Source organism: Geotrypetes seraphini, chromosome 2 (genome assembly GCF_902459505.1).
Source record: "Geotrypetes seraphini chromosome 2, aGeoSer1.1, whole genome shotgun sequence".
In the NCBI taxonomy this organism is placed as follows: domain Eukaryota; kingdom Metazoa; phylum Chordata; class Amphibia; order Gymnophiona; family Dermophiidae; genus Geotrypetes; species Geotrypetes seraphini.
In genome coordinates this window covers 478,055,544-478,070,971 of record NC_047085.1, presented here as the reverse complement: position 1 = coordinate 478,070,971, position 15,428 = coordinate 478,055,544, and the positions used below count along the sequence as shown (strand labels likewise).

General features: G+C 42.5%; 1 protein-coding gene across 1 annotated transcript in view; it reads right to left on the bottom strand.

Moving 5' to 3' along the window:
• LOC117354355 (mitogen-activated protein kinase kinase kinase 3-like) overlaps positions 1 to 15,428 on the bottom strand; it is a 276,906-nt gene that overhangs the window by 5,614 nt on the left and 255,864 nt on the right. The window contains exons 13-15 of the mRNA XM_033931730.1: positions 13,682 to 13,830; positions 5,408 to 5,539; positions 3,480 to 3,609 (exon numbers count right to left, since the gene is read on the bottom strand). Coding sequence (XP_033787621.1) covers positions 3,480 to 3,609; positions 5,408 to 5,539; positions 13,682 to 13,830 — 411 coding nt within the window. The remainder of the gene's footprint in view (positions 1 to 3,479; positions 3,610 to 5,407; positions 5,540 to 13,681; positions 13,831 to 15,428) is intronic.

Genomic DNA, 15,428 nt, shown 5'->3' with positions numbered 1-15,428 from the left:
TTTGGGTCCTGTTCCCTGGTGGCAGCGGCAGCGGCAGTGGGAAGGGCAGGGAGAAAGAAAGAAAGGGGGCAGGCAGGGAAACAGAAGGAAAGAAGAGAAACAGGAAAAAAGAAAGGGGGAATGAAGAGAGAAAGAAAGAGAGGTCAGGGAGAGAGGAAGAAAAAGTTGGGGGAGGGAATGAGGTGTGGAGGAGAGGAAGCATACAGGCTGAAAGAAAGATTGGATGCACAGTCAGAAGAAGAAAGTGCAACCATAGACTCATGAAATCACCAGACAAGGTAGGAAAAATGATTTTATTTTAAATTTAGTGATCAAAATGTGTCTGAATTTATATCTGCTGTCTATATTTTACAATATGATCCCCTTTTACTAAACTGCAATAGTGGTTTTTAGCGCAGGGAGCCTATGAGCGTCGAGAGCAGCGCTGGGCATTCAGCGCAGCTCCCTGCGCTAAAAAATGCTATTGTGGTTTAGTAAAAAGGGAGGGGGTGGGTATTTGTCTATTTTTGTATGGTTGTTACTGAGGTGACAGTGCATAGAGTCATCTGCTTTGACCTCTTTGAAAAAACCCCGGAATAGGAATGATAATTAACAATTCTATGCGTACAGTGTGCGTTGTGTTTTTTAAAAATTTTATTGTTGGTAGATCATTTTGACTTGGTTATTTTAAAAGTAGCTCGCGAGTCAAAAAAGTGTGGGCACCCCTGCCCTAGATTATAAGGGGATGGACATGCTTCTGACAGGTCACACTAGGTGTGGCAACTGTCAATGGTGTGAGTCCACAATAGAGGGTTCACATTGGTGGGTTCCCTCTCAGAATCATTCGGTCATTTCCAGAACTAATACCACTTGCTCTATGAAAGCAGTGGTTTATGTCGTTATCTGCCCGTGTGATAAGTTATATGTGAGGAGGTCTTTAAGGAGAATTAAAACTAGGCTCACTGAGGTTAAAGAATAAAACTCCTTTAGTTCCTTTGGTATCCCATTGGGAACTAGCACAGCATCAGCCTATGGATTTCAAATGGAGGGTCTTGGAAGACATTATAATAGGGTGGGAGGGTGGTGACATAGAGTCCTTGATCAATTATAAAGAACAGAGGTGGATTTTTGATCTTCTTACCCTTGAACCTCATGGACTCAATGCAGAATTAGACTGGATGTCATTAACTTGAGATGCCGGTCTGTTGAAGAATTTTTGGGTTGAACCGGATTAGCCAATCAGGTGATCTCCCCATTTTATGACATGCGGAGGGCGGAGCAGAGTTTCATTTCTGTTCGTTGGAGCAGTGTGAACGCTCGCCATGTTTAGCAAGTTATTTAACTACTAATCCTAAGTTTACCGGTGTTGTTTTTGACAAGACGCCGGTTACAGAATCCAGCTTTTAGACGAAGGACTTGCCCCTCCTTCGCCTAAAAGGTCTGGGTTTGGGCTTTGGGAGATTTTTTAGTCGGGAATGTGGTATAAGGATAGACGTAGTGGCAGTCTGGGCCAGTAGATTTGCTGAACGTGCAGGTAGGCCATTCTCAAAAAAAACCTCAATTTGGATGTTTTTTTTGAGAATGGACATTTCCCTGTTGCTAACTTCAGCATCTACTGATTTACGCCAAAAGGGGACTTAGACATTTTTTTATTGTGCCCCTCCACGGGCCTTCACAGTGCAAGGCCCAATACCTTATATAACTATCTCCCCTCACAATAAACTGTTACCACATGGTAATCCCCCCCAGAGCCAAGTACCACCAAAGCCTAGGGTCACCCCAGATCATATACCAACATATTTCATGCTCGATGGGACAAGGATTGTAGGTAAGCACCACAAACCTTGCGAAAGTACTTTTTAACACGCCTGAGTACTATGGGAAGCGTGTGATACAATCAATGCTAATGTTTGAAATCAGTGCCAAAAAGTAGGGACCTCTGTCTTAGTCCAGTGTTACAAAATGCCCCAGACTAATTTTTAATTAACTCTAGCCAAGGTTCCCATTATGCTGAAGTGGAGGCAGAGAATATCCACGCTTGGGAAGTTTTCCTTCTTGTGCGGGATCTCCCATTGCTGTCCTCTTCCCACTGTTTCTATATACATCTACTTTCACTTTATTTTTCTATGGTGCCAACACAACTTCACTGCAAAAGGCCACTACTGAAGACATGCAGTGAATGACTGGACTAGGCCGAGTCCAGAGGACTTGCTCTACAGCAGGGGGTCTCAACCCAGGCCTCAGGACACACCTGGCCAATCAGGTTTTCAGGTACCCACAATGAATATGTGCGAGATAGATTCTGCACACAGTGGTGGTCATTTATCTTATATATATTATTCATTGTGGGTATCCTGAAAACCTGATTGGCCAGGTGTGTCCTGAGGCCTGGGTTGAGAACCTCTGCTCTACAGCCATCTTCTCTGCTTCAGAAGCCAGATCCAATTGGAGCTGTGGTTTGCTGTTCTGATCCTGGGGGAAAATGGAATTTTTGTGAAATATTGTGATCCAAATCAAAAAGTATTCAAAAGCGGTGCTTCATGTTAGCACCCAAGATCATGGAAGTCCCTTATTGACTGACATCTGAAGTATGGATCGCACGGCATTTCCATCTCTCAAGAACATTGTTCTCTCCAAAAAGCTTCTATTGGACCTACATAAAGATGAGTTCAACTTGTGGCGAATCGAAACCCAATCAGATGCACAAACACCTCTGTACTGTGTTCTGTCCATTGAATGCATTTGGCAGCAGAGTGAAGCATGGTATAAACTAAACAGAAATGATGAATGAGGATGAATCCAAAGAAAATCTGGATCTGGATTTTCCTCAGACTGGACAGCACTCTATTCCTTTTATTTCAAAACTTTAAATAATCTATACTTTCTCTCTCTCTCAGTATTTCACGTTAAACCATCAACTGCCTCTTCTCACACACTTGGCAGTAATTTGATTTGATGCACCCTAGACTGCTGCACTGGAGAACAGCATGGCTTAGGGGACTGGCATGGACCCTTCCGTCTCTACAGAGCTGTTGACACCCAGCTCAGGTCAGAAAGAGAATAATTCAGCAACTTATGTGATCCTAATTGGTGGTTTCTGTTCATTTCTGAATGAGAGAGTTATTACTTTTGCTGTCAACTTTGACAGAGTGCCCTTGGACTGAAGCAAAGGGTGAGCAGTTCTCTCACACCAGCAAGAGGCATCTGAAGGATCCTGCTGGTATGACACGTAGAGGCCTCCATCAGCACCTGTCCTGCTGGAATATTTTAGCATCTCTGCACCCAGGACTTGAGAACAAACCTCTGCATCTTCAGTCAAGACCCACTGCGGAACTACGGAGGTGCATCATTGGGGTTGTGGCTTGAAAAGGTTTGGGCAGCACTGCTCTACGTTATTATGGTGATTTAATTCTACAAAATTTAGATCGCATAAATCAACTCCGGAAACAAAGTTTAACAGCCTTTTCCCATCTCACAGCTCCAGTGGCAGCGCATCCTACCTTTAATGTCCCTGTGTACAATCATGTTACTGTGCAGGTAGGCCACACCCTGGAGGATCTGCCTGGTGTATCTTCTTGTGACATTTTCAGTCAGAGCACCATACGCCTTCAGCTGGTCTTTTATTGAACCCTGGGTGTAAAAATGAGCAAACCAAGAATGTGACCATCTCATTTATTGGACTGATGGTATTAACAGGTTACAGACCTGAGCAAGAACTATATTCTGAATCCTGTATTCTGGCAGTTTTAGTTGTCCCACCTTTCTCTAACCAGCCATACCCATCCAAGCAGAGGCCCTGTCTAATAATGCTCAAAGAGAAAGCTATGATACCAAACTAACCTTTATAGCTCAGTATAAAAGAGAGTCAACAATCACACTATCATCCCTCTACCATGCAGAATTAAAGTACGGCATCCACTCCTATAGTAACACCACCGAGTAATGTAACACCGGGTAGTATCAATCCTCATTAGTCCCAATGGGTTGTTAGTAAGCCACACTTTTTCTTTTTTTTTAACTTTTTTTTTCTTCTTGATATTTTACTTTGTAATTTCATTTAATTAGTAAATAATTTATAAATAACGTCATCTCTCTTCATAGTTGCATTGTTTAACTTTCATAAGCAAATAGTACTTAGCTTTTTTTTTTTAAAGCGCTCATCCCCCTATGGCTGACGCGTTTCACAAGCCTTTCTCAAGGCGGGGGAAATTCATAACAAGTTTAACTGAACATACACTGTTGCCGGTACAGAGCCAAAGAGAAAGCTGTTTTTTATGTCCTGTTTGTTGGATTTTTTATTTTTTCTATTTTTAATCTTTGTAAATCGCAGTGGATTTGGATATTGCGATCATATCAAATATTTTAAATAAACTTGAAAGCTAGCATCCATATCAAAACACATCTGTAAAAACACCATGGGTGCAGCATGTGGGTTTAACGATCTCCACACCATATGAACTATATTGAGATTTTGCCCCTTTAAATCCAGCCGTGCGCAACAAGGGGATGGTCAAGTGCATATCAAAAGGTAGGTTGCCAATTCAAATATTTTCCGAATTTGGCAACTCTGGTGACTGCATAACCATAAAGCTTACTATAAAGGGAACTAGTGCTTCCATAAAACAATTTAGCAGCTGAAACAGTAATACGCATTTAATTGTGTCCTTGTAAAGTCCACTTTGTACACTTCTCCCTCCGTATTCGCGGTTTCTGCACTCACGGTTTCACTTAGTTGTGATTTTTCGCATGCTGACTCCGCCCCCCCAAAATTACATCATGAGTAAAATTCCTTTTCCTTTACTGTACCGATAAAAAAGTTTAGCGCTTACCAACATTCACTCTGAAAACCGCTGCTTCCATGCTTTCTCCCACAAAATCGCTGCTTCAAATCTTTCACCCTCAAAATTGCTGCTTCCCAGCATGCATGGAGAAAATCGCTATTACCCTGAAAATCGCTGGGATATTGCCTCTCCTTCAGGAACAGGTCGGGCCTCCCACCATGGCTGCAGGTATTCCAGTATTGAACTCTCAGTATTGAACTTTTTATTTTACCGTGTTGAGATTATTACTCTACACTGCTGTATTGTTATGCAATAAATATTGCTACTCCCCCCAAATTGCGAATTTCAATAGCAATAATAGTGGCTGTTTCCAAAACCGCAACTAACAGTTGAAAAGTTATTCGCGGTTCCAATAGTAAAAACATTGGCTGTTACAAAAAAAAAACCCAGCAACCCGCGAATAACATATAAAAAGTTATTCACGGTTTTTCCATATTCGTGGCTATGTTCCGCCCGCATCCACCGCGCATACGGGGGGAGAAGTGCAGTTGTTACATGGTTCAACAGAAGGAATGTGATACAACAGAAAAAGCTCGATTCAGCAAGATCGGGTCTCTGAATTGGGCTGGCCGATGTATTCTACTTACCCCAGGCATATACTCAACAAAGATGGAGAGCTTCCTGTCTGCAGGGTCTCGCAGGCAGCCGTAGTACTGCACTATCCTGTCATGGCGGAGGTTCTTCAGCAGCTGAATTTCACATTCCAAGGCGTTTACCTCCTTTAGTTAAAAACAAATGCAGATACAGGAATAAAAGTGATCAAGATTGTCAAATCCTTGGCTCCAGTACATGACAGGAGTGGAGCAGCCCTAATGGTTAGTGCAGTGGACTGAGATCCCGGGGACAGAAAGATTGTTAAGCCCACGAGTGACAATGAAAGTACCTGCATATAATGTGTACAGTGCTGTGTACATCTAGTACAGTAGTCTGAAACTCAAACCCTTTGCAGGGCCACATTTTGGATTTGTAGGTACTTGGAGAGCCTCAGAAAAAATAGTTAATGTCTTATTAAAGAAATGGCAATTTTGCATGAGGTAAAAACTATAGTTTATAAATCTTTCCTTTTGGCTAAGTCTTAATAATAATATTGTCATTTAGAGCTAAAGAGACATAGGATCAAGAAACTCTTTTATTTTACTTTTGTGATTATGATCAACATACTGAGGGCCTCAAAATAGTACCTGGCGGGCCCCATGTGGCGCCCAGGCCACGAGTTTGAGGCCACTGATCTAGTAGCATTACCGGCATGATTACTAGTAGTAGCATGACTTTCACAGACAGAAGAGGTCCTAGGGCCCAAGCATTTGGAAGGGGCTATTTCAGCATTTCAGGTGAGTAAAGCAATGGTTCCCAAGAAGGATATCTGTCCTTGTAGCAACTACTGTCAAAAAGAAGAATGTGGAGTGGAAAAGGGAGGGGAGGGGGATGACACACTTCTTATCTTTCCTTCTAAACCTGTCTCTTCCATTTCCCCGTTCTCTATTTCTGTGAACACCCCCCTCATCCTCCCACCAAACGAGACTTGTACAGCCACACAATGTCATAATATATTTCTTTGAAACAAGGCAAACCAACTCATCAATACACAGTACAAGATTCCCCAACCCCTCCCGCCCCTTCCCCAGAAGTTCCGTGCAGTCCAATGGTCAGTAAGAAGAGTTCGTGTGTCGCCCCCCCCCCCCGTGCTTTGCACCAGGCAATGTACGGCTTCCAGTGGAGCAGCATCCTCGCAAATCTATGATGTTTCATGGCTGTCAGCTTAGACATACGAAAAACATAATCTATTTTTTGTATCACTTGAGTCCTGGACGGAGTCGGATACTTGGCGCCAGGCAGCGGCCAAAACACCAGCCGTGAAGCAGTAACTATAGTCGCTATCAGTGCAGAAAACTTAAAAGACACCCCAACAAGTTGCATATTCAACAACGCACATCCGATGTGTTTTACAATAATGACTCAAAAATAGGGAGTTATTGCTTATATCGCTGGATATAAATTCAAATACTTCTTAAAATCACAGCTTTATTAATCTTCCTTTAAAAAAACAATACAACAATTTATTTGTTTATAAATTAGTAAAGTGCTCAGTCCATTAAACCATTAGTGCATAGATGACATACACAGTGGTTGGTCTGGGGCCATCATGAACTTTACCGCCCCTTTACCAACCTCCTACCAGATAGTAAAAAATATATATTTAAAAACTACTTATCTGGAGTCTCCTCTTAGGTTGGATTTCGATCATAACCACTGGATAATTTGTGAAAGTGAACTTGTGCAAAAAGTGCTAAAGTGCTGTAAACATAACTCCTTTGGGTTTCTCCTACCCCCCGACTCGAGTTTCGTAATTGTCTTCGTCAGGAGGGGGTACTGTTAGACGGCTCACACTACTAGGGGAGAACGAGCAAAGTTCACAAATTATCCATTGGTTATGATCGAAATCCAACCTAAGAGGAGACTCCAGATAAGTAGTTTTTAAATATATATTTTTTACTATCTGGTAGGAGGTTGGTAAAGGGGCGGTAAAGTTCATGATGGCCCCAGATCAACCACTGTGTATGTCATCTAAGAAGTATTACAATAATGACTACACATATATCGTTAATATATTCGTTTATGACCTCAGCAGTACAAACTGTGAGAAAGACTTCATTCACAGTATAGCTTGCACTAGAGTCTTCATCGGTCAGATTTTTTATCTCAAATCTTATTAGTTTATTTATTTTTATTTAGTTTTCAAAATAACTTAAGAGATAATACTCATCTCATTATCAGAGCATAGCAGGGGTTCTTCACCGACATAGGCTATGTTTCGCCATACAAGGCTTTGTCAAGGTAATCCCCTTTCTTATGCCGATTCCACATTCGCTGCCATCATTGTAGTTTAGTTCAACTAAACTACAATGAACTAAACTACAATGATGGCAGCGAATGTGGAATCGGCATAAGAAAGGGGATTACCTTGACAAAGCCTTGTATGGCGAAACATAGCCTATGTCGGTGAAGAACCCCTGCTATGCTCTGATAATGAGATGAGTATTATCTCTTAAGTTATTTTGAAAACTAAATAAAAATAAATAAACTAATAAGATTTGAGATAAAAAATCTGACCGATGAAGACTCTAGTGCAAGCTATACTGTGAATGAAGTCTTTCTCACAGTTTGTACTGCTGAGGTCATAAACGAATATATTAACTCTAATTGAGGCTTAGTTTTTGATGCTTCTTAGATTTTTTGGCCTTATAAAGATATACCCAAGTGCCCAATATACTTGTGTTTACACATATATCGGACAGCAGGGCAAAGACCATATCCCAAGTAGGAGCTAATGAAATTTATTTTCAACGTTTATTTATTTATTTACAAATTTCGTATATGCCACAAATTTAGAAATCTAAGCAGTTTACAACATAGTCTTCTTTTAACTTAATACACTTGCTTCAACGTTTTTCCAGATCTTTCACATCTTAAATAAAATACATAAGAACATTAGAATAGCCTTACTGGGTCAGACCAAGGTCTATATAGCCCGGTATCCCGTCTTCACGGAGGCCAATCCAGGTCACTAGTACCTGGACAAAACCCAAATAGCAGCAACATTCCATGCCACCGATCCAGGGCAAGCAGTGGCTTCCCCCATGTCTGTCTCAACAGCAGACTATAGTCAAATATATTTTAATTAGCAAACAAAGCTGCAACATAGCAATGATACGAGGAATCAAAACAGCTCAACAGCAGACTATAAGAACATAAGAATAGCCTTACTGGGTCGGACCAATGGTCCATCATGCCCAGTAGCCCATTCTCACGGTTGCCAATCTAGGTATCTAGTACCTGGCCCAAACCCAAAGAGTAGCAATATTCCATGCTACCAATCCAGGGCAAGCAGTGTTTCCCAGATGTCCTTCCCAACAACACTCTATCGACTTTTCCTCCAGGAAATTGTCCAAACCTTTCTTAAAACCAGCTTCGCTATTCGCTCTTACCAGAACCTTTGGCAATGCGTTCCAGAGCTTAACTATTCTCCGAGTGAAAAAATATTTTCTCCTATATTCATCAAGTGTTCCCTAGTCTTTGTAATTTTTGACAGAGTGAAAAATCAATCCACTTGTACCCGTTCTACTCCATTCAGGATTTTGTAGACTTCAATCAGATTTCCCCTCAGCCTTCTCTTTTCCAAGCTGAAGAGCCCTAATCTTTTTAGTCTTTCCTCATATGAGAGGAATTCCATCCTCTTTATCATCTTGGTCGCTCTTCTTTGAACCTTTTCTAGTGCCGTTATATCTTTCTTGAGATAAGGAGACCAGACTTGAACGCAGTACTCCAGGTGAGGTCGCACCAAGGAGCGATGCAGAGGCATTATAACATTCTTAGTCTTATTAACCATCCCTTTTTTAATAATTCCCAGCATCCTGTTAGCTTTTTTGGCTTCCGCCACACTTTGGATGGAAGGTTTCAGTGTATTGTCTACAATGACATCTAGATCTTTTTCTTGGGTTCTGACTCCTAAGGTGGACCTTAGCAACTGGTAACTGTGATTTGGGTTATTCTTCTTAATGTGCAACACTTTACATTTGTCCACATTAAATTTCATCTGCCACTTGTACGCCTAGTCTTCCAATTTCCTAAGGTCTGCCTGGAGTCTTGCTACTATTTGGGTTTCTATCAGGTACTTAAGACCTGGGTTGACCACTGTTGGTCACAGGATACTGGACTAGATGGACCACTAGTCTGACCCAGTCAAGCTATTCTTATGTTGTTATGCCCTTCCTAGCATAAATCCTCCTGAAAATGGGAGCCCAAGACCCCCGTATCAATGGGCGGAATATAACATGGGGCTGGTGGAGCCCTCGTGTCGCCCATTGGCGGGGGTAGGGGGTGGGTGGGGGTTTAGCAGAGGTAAGGGGGAAAGATTGTAGGCAGGGTTTGGGATTGGGCAGCTGGTCTGTCAGGTAGGGAAATTTTAAAATGATTGGTTGGGGGGCGCGGGGGTGAGGACTTAAAGCCGGGAGTCTGGAGGACTCGGATCCTCCTAAGGTCCTCCAGGGCGGCTTTTCCCACCCGCCTGCCCATGTTTTAGGGTTGGGATGTTGGTAGCTCGGGGCAGATTTCCCAAGCTACTGGGTCATGGGGTTCATCAGGTAATGAGCGTTGGGACGGCAGAGAGTTGTGCCCGGTGGGTCAGGTGACCCGGAAATGGGGCATGAGGGACATGCCACCCCTCTGACTCTTGCTGTGGTGGCAGAGTCGAGGGTATAAAACTCATTCAGTTGGTAGCTCGGGAGGAGCTCTTTATATAATGTTAATAAGTTAAAGAAGTTGAGATAGGTTATTATGTTTATGGTGAATAAACTGAGCTGCAGCTAAATTTTACCAACCAGTGTGTTTTGTTAGTAAATAAGAGGGGAGGGTTATAAAAGAGAGTGGGTTAGGAGTATCTGGGCGGACAGTAGGGCCTATCTAGATCCCGCTGTTATAAGTGGATGCTGACAATTACACCCACTCAGGAGCAGGTGTATTATATAATATGTGTACATAAATCATGACTCCACCCACACTCTGCCCAAACTCCTCCTCTGAGCACACCCACAAATACATGCCTATCTGCTCTGGATACCTTTAGGTGTGACCTAATTTTAAAAGAAGCATCTTAAGTGTGAAAAAGATTTATAAAATTACCTCCATAAAGCCTTGCTGTACTGAAATGTAAGGAAGGCATGGACAAGACTAGCCAATTCATGCTTATAAAAAAAAACAAAAATTAAGCTTTCTAATTAGTGAAAGATCATAAAAAGCATTTCATGCTGCTTTCATAACACTTGCGTTTGAGAACTTAAGTTAAGCACCAAAGAACTCAAATTCCAAACCTCCCTTTTGAACAGAAGGGCGGTTATCACATAATCTAATTTGCACAGGGACAGTCTGCTCGGACACCACCCTTAAAATAAGAATGTCAGACTTTTCCAGGTTTAAGTAAAACTTATCTAACTATGGCCCAATCCCAATTAGCTTTGATTCTGTCTGCCTTTACTCCCAGGGAAACAAAAAGCAAACAAATTTCCTAATCAGACTACCTGAAGGCTTTAAAACATGTTAAAAAGACGGAAGACGAAAAAAAAAAAGAACCAAAGGGAACATCCCACACTAAAGGAAACAGGACTGCTAAAGAAAGACTTACGGTAAGTATCATCCTGCTGAGGCTGAACACTATCGTAGTCCCTGCTACGATCCAATCCTACTGTCTCTGGCAAACTGGTGTCACATTCATAGCGTGAGTCATGCAGTACAGAATTTGCCCAAGGTCTAGTTCTATTTTTCTGTCTGCAAAAATTTCTTCTTGTTTATTTATGGACCATATAAAGCACACAATGGTTTCAGCTGTTAGCACGCTGTACTCTGTCTCCACTACTGAATAAAAATATCATCATGTGTCTCAGTGGCATAGCCAGATAGCCAATTTGGGGTGGGCTTGAGCCCAAGGTAGGTGAGCACAAAGTTTTCTCTGCCACGCCCTAATCCCACCTCAAAATATAAATATTTCAGCTAATGAGGCTCCTCAAGCTCTGTCAACTAAAGACTTTCTCAGAAGGTGGACAGAACTCCCTTTTATCAAGCTTAGCAGACAGCAGCAATGTCCTTAATCCACTGATGCTAGCACCCCATACAGGCTTAGTTGTCAGTGGCTCAAGGACGCTGTCACCAACTGCAGACCTTGGTGGAGTTCTGGCCATCTTTGGAGGAGGTCCTCAGCTGGGGATGCTTGGGGTTCCCATTCCCCACCATCTATAAAGCAAGGGTCAGCATTGGTGTTAAGACATGCTAGGGCCCAGGTCAGAAAATGAAGGAAGGTCCCCCCCTCTGATTTCCCTCTCTACTATTACTATTATATTGACAGACCCTCACCAAATACAGAACACGGGATCATAAATTAGAAGTAAAAAAATATTTAGACAAAAAATGAACTGGGAACCCCAATAAGTTAAACTTGGCATATACTGCAACACTGGAGAAATAAAAACAGAAAAGCATTTCCGTTTCTAATGAACACAATGTAGACATTTGCCATACACATTTCCCAAAGCTAACAAATTCCATTTAAAATATTCAAAATAAAATGTGTTTTTTCACCTTTGTTGTCTGAACATTTTATTTTTCTATCATGTTGGTTTGGTTCTAGTTTCTCTTTGCTGTTAAACTAAACTAAACTAAACTAAACCTTAAGTTTAGTTTTTCTGTCTGTCTCCTAATTCTCCTTCAAGCAGCTGCTGTGCATTTGTCTTTTCTTCTGTCTCTTCCCTCACTGTACCTACCTCCAATATATTGATAGCTTTTTAGCTCTTTCTCACCCTTTCTCTCTTTTTTACTCTTCAGCTACCTATCAAATTTCAATCTTCTTCTCTCACCCTTTAGCTCTCTCTTTCCCCATCTCATTCCTTCCCCAACCTTACATTCCCTTTCATCTTCAATCTACTTTCCATTACCATATTTCTATCCTCTGTAATCATTATCCTCTCATTCATTTCCTTGCCACCCCTTCCTCCCCATCTTGGCCTCTCCAACATAGCATCACCATTCCCAGGGTCTTCTTCCTTCCACCCTTCTAACCCAGAATCTGCTTCCTCTTTCTCCTCTCCCCTCCCCATTCTCATAGCCTCATCTCCCTGTCCCTTCTCTCTTCCCTCCTGTCCTCTCCCCCATGATCCAGCATTCTCCCTCTCTTCCCTCACTCCTGTTATCCAGCATTTCTCCATCATTTCCTTTTGCCTCTGGATCCAACATCTCCCTCTTTCTCCCCTCTCCACCTCCTATGTATCTCTCCTCCCGCTCATCTACCCTCCTGTTCAACATCCCTCTTTCTTCTCTTCCCTTATGCCCTGGGTCTAACATCATTCTCAACTCCCTCTACCATCATATCCAATATTTCTCCCTCTCTCCACCATTAACCATCTCTCTCCCTCCCCTCCACTCCTTTGTCCAATATTTTCTACCTCTTTCACCCTCACTCCCTCCCTTCTCCATGCAGAGTCTCTCTCTCTCTCCCCTCCACCCGATATACAGATTTAATCCTTTCTTGCCCCTTTCCATTCCTTTGATGCATCTCTCCCCCTTCCTCTCCTCTACCCCATGTCCAGCAATTCTCCCTGCCCCTCTCTCTCTCCTTCCCTTCCCCACCCCACCAACACCTCTTCCTTCAATGGGTCCATGGCAGCAACAGCGATTCCTATGTGCTGCCTGCCACTGATCCAGAAGTTTCCCCTATGCCATGTCCCGCCCAGGCAGAGCAACAGGAAGCTGTGGCAGAAGGGAGTCTTTCAAATCAGCAGCAGGAAACATATAGAAACTGCTAGCATCCCATGTACCGCTGCCGGGTGGTCCTGAGCCTAAACTGAGTGAGCCTAGGCACACTTAGGCCTACCCATGGCTAAGCCCTTGGAGTGTCCTTTGTTCCTAGTGACATCAAAAAGAATCTCTTCAATTGTATCATTTTTAGTCACACAAGGACATTTCATTAACCCTCGAAAGACTAGAAAACCCTACCAGGTGTTTTATAACTTGCTAAACTTGTCATGGGGATAAACCTAGACAGTTAGGTTTTCAGGATACCTGGAATAAGATAACTTTACATTTAATGAATACAATACTTGCAAATTTATCTCATGCATATTCATTCTGATTTCCAAAAACCTGATTGGCCAGGTAGGTTCGGAAGTCACTAACCATATGAAATAAACACACTGTGAGGCATGAACAATATTCCTAAAATGTAATGCCCCAAATACTGCTTATTTATGATGCATTTGAATTTTTCCCCAGCTGTCAGAGAATTCCTTGTGGTGACAGATGTGTCTCAGTTCACTTACTTTGCTTGTTTCCTGGCTCTCTGGATCAAAGGGCACCTGCTTCACCGCTAGCTCTCTGCCCGTTTCCACATCATAGCACAAGTAAACCTCTCCGAATGCACCTCGGCCCAGCAGTTTGCCCAACCGCCAGTTCAAGGGAGCCTGTGGAGCTGAGGCAGAAACACCACATGTTTCAGATACGCCTTGTCAAAGCCTAGACAATCTCAGTGCAACCATCAAAAAATGCGGGCGGAGGGAATCTATTGTAATATCAGCACAGTCACTGAAAACAATTTATACTGGGTCTAACTGTGAAGTCTGCCCACCAGTTCTTGCTGAGGCATTGTTCGGTGGAAAGCTTGGCGAAGAGGCAGCTTTGGCACCCCTGGTCTATTAGTTACTGGCTGTCCTAAAGGGTAGACTCTGTTAGCCCAGTGCAGCCTAATGGTGTGCGGAGGTGAAAACAAGAAAAAGAATGGAGGGAAGATCTCTTCTCTGGTCAGAGGCGATTAAGGCACAGGCAAACTAGTCACGTGCCTCGGGTCCATAAGATGTGCTGAGGACTCAGTCTTGGGTTGCCAACTATCTGGATTTTTTATTAGGATTCTACAAATTTGTAAATTATCAAGCTCAAAGCCAAAAATGATGGCTAAAGTATCTGTATTTTTCACAATTTAGACCACTGTAGCTCTGCAATCCTCCTCCTTTCCAGTGTAGAGAGTGTGGTAAGATCCAGCCAATGGAGAGGCTTCTAGTCACAGGAAGGCGGGACTGGGCCAGCCAATCGCTGCCTGGCTGGTTCGGAACGTCCTTTCCGTCAGAATTGATGTTGGAAAGAAGGCTTCTGGGTGCGATTAGCGCCAGGGAGGTAAGCAGAGAAGCAGCGGCAGCGGACCTGGTGGAAGGTTTAAATCAGGCCTGGAGGGAGGCTTTTTTTTTGGGTGCAGCAGGGAGGGACAAAAAGCGATCGCCTGTCCCATTGTCCCCGCGCACAGCTTCGGGACGCTGTCCCTGAAAACAGGACATTTCGGCGTCCCGAAGCTATGTATGAGGACAACGGGACAGGGGATCCGAAAACAGGACGTATGGTCACCTTGCTCATGATCCCCTGTCTTTTCCCTCCTTCATTTAAAAAAAAAAAAAAAAAGATTCCCTTTTATCTTCCTTTTTACGGAAAAATAAACAACCATGAATAGCTTTAAAAAAACTCAAATTAGGAAAAAAAAGTGGTGGAGTTCTTTTTCCAGATTTTTATGCCTATCATAAGGCGTTTATTATTCACCAAGGCCTCTACTGGTTTGCAGATCAAGAAATATATTCACCGATATGGCTTGAAATTGAAAAACAACTAATATTGCCGCTTCAACCACATGCTTACTTGACTGCCCCACACTCTTTATCTGGCAATCCCTTAATCCAGACTACGGCCAAATGCCTTTTGGAATTTGACATACACTTAGACTCTCCCCATACCAAATCAATATTTACCTCTCTTTGGTTTAATTCTAACATTCTCATTAATAAAAAACCATTTTTATGGAAAGAATGGATAGACAAAGGTGTTTTCTTACTTGCTGATGTATTGGACTCAAATAACATATTACTTTCATTCACATCCATCCAAAACTAAATATGCTCTTCCAAGTTCCGCTTACTTTAAATGGATGCAACTCCATCATCGTTTATCTACTGCATCCTTTATTGATACGGTTATATCTCATCCTCCTACTCTTCCTACAATGGCTACAAAATTGTTGACAACAGGACA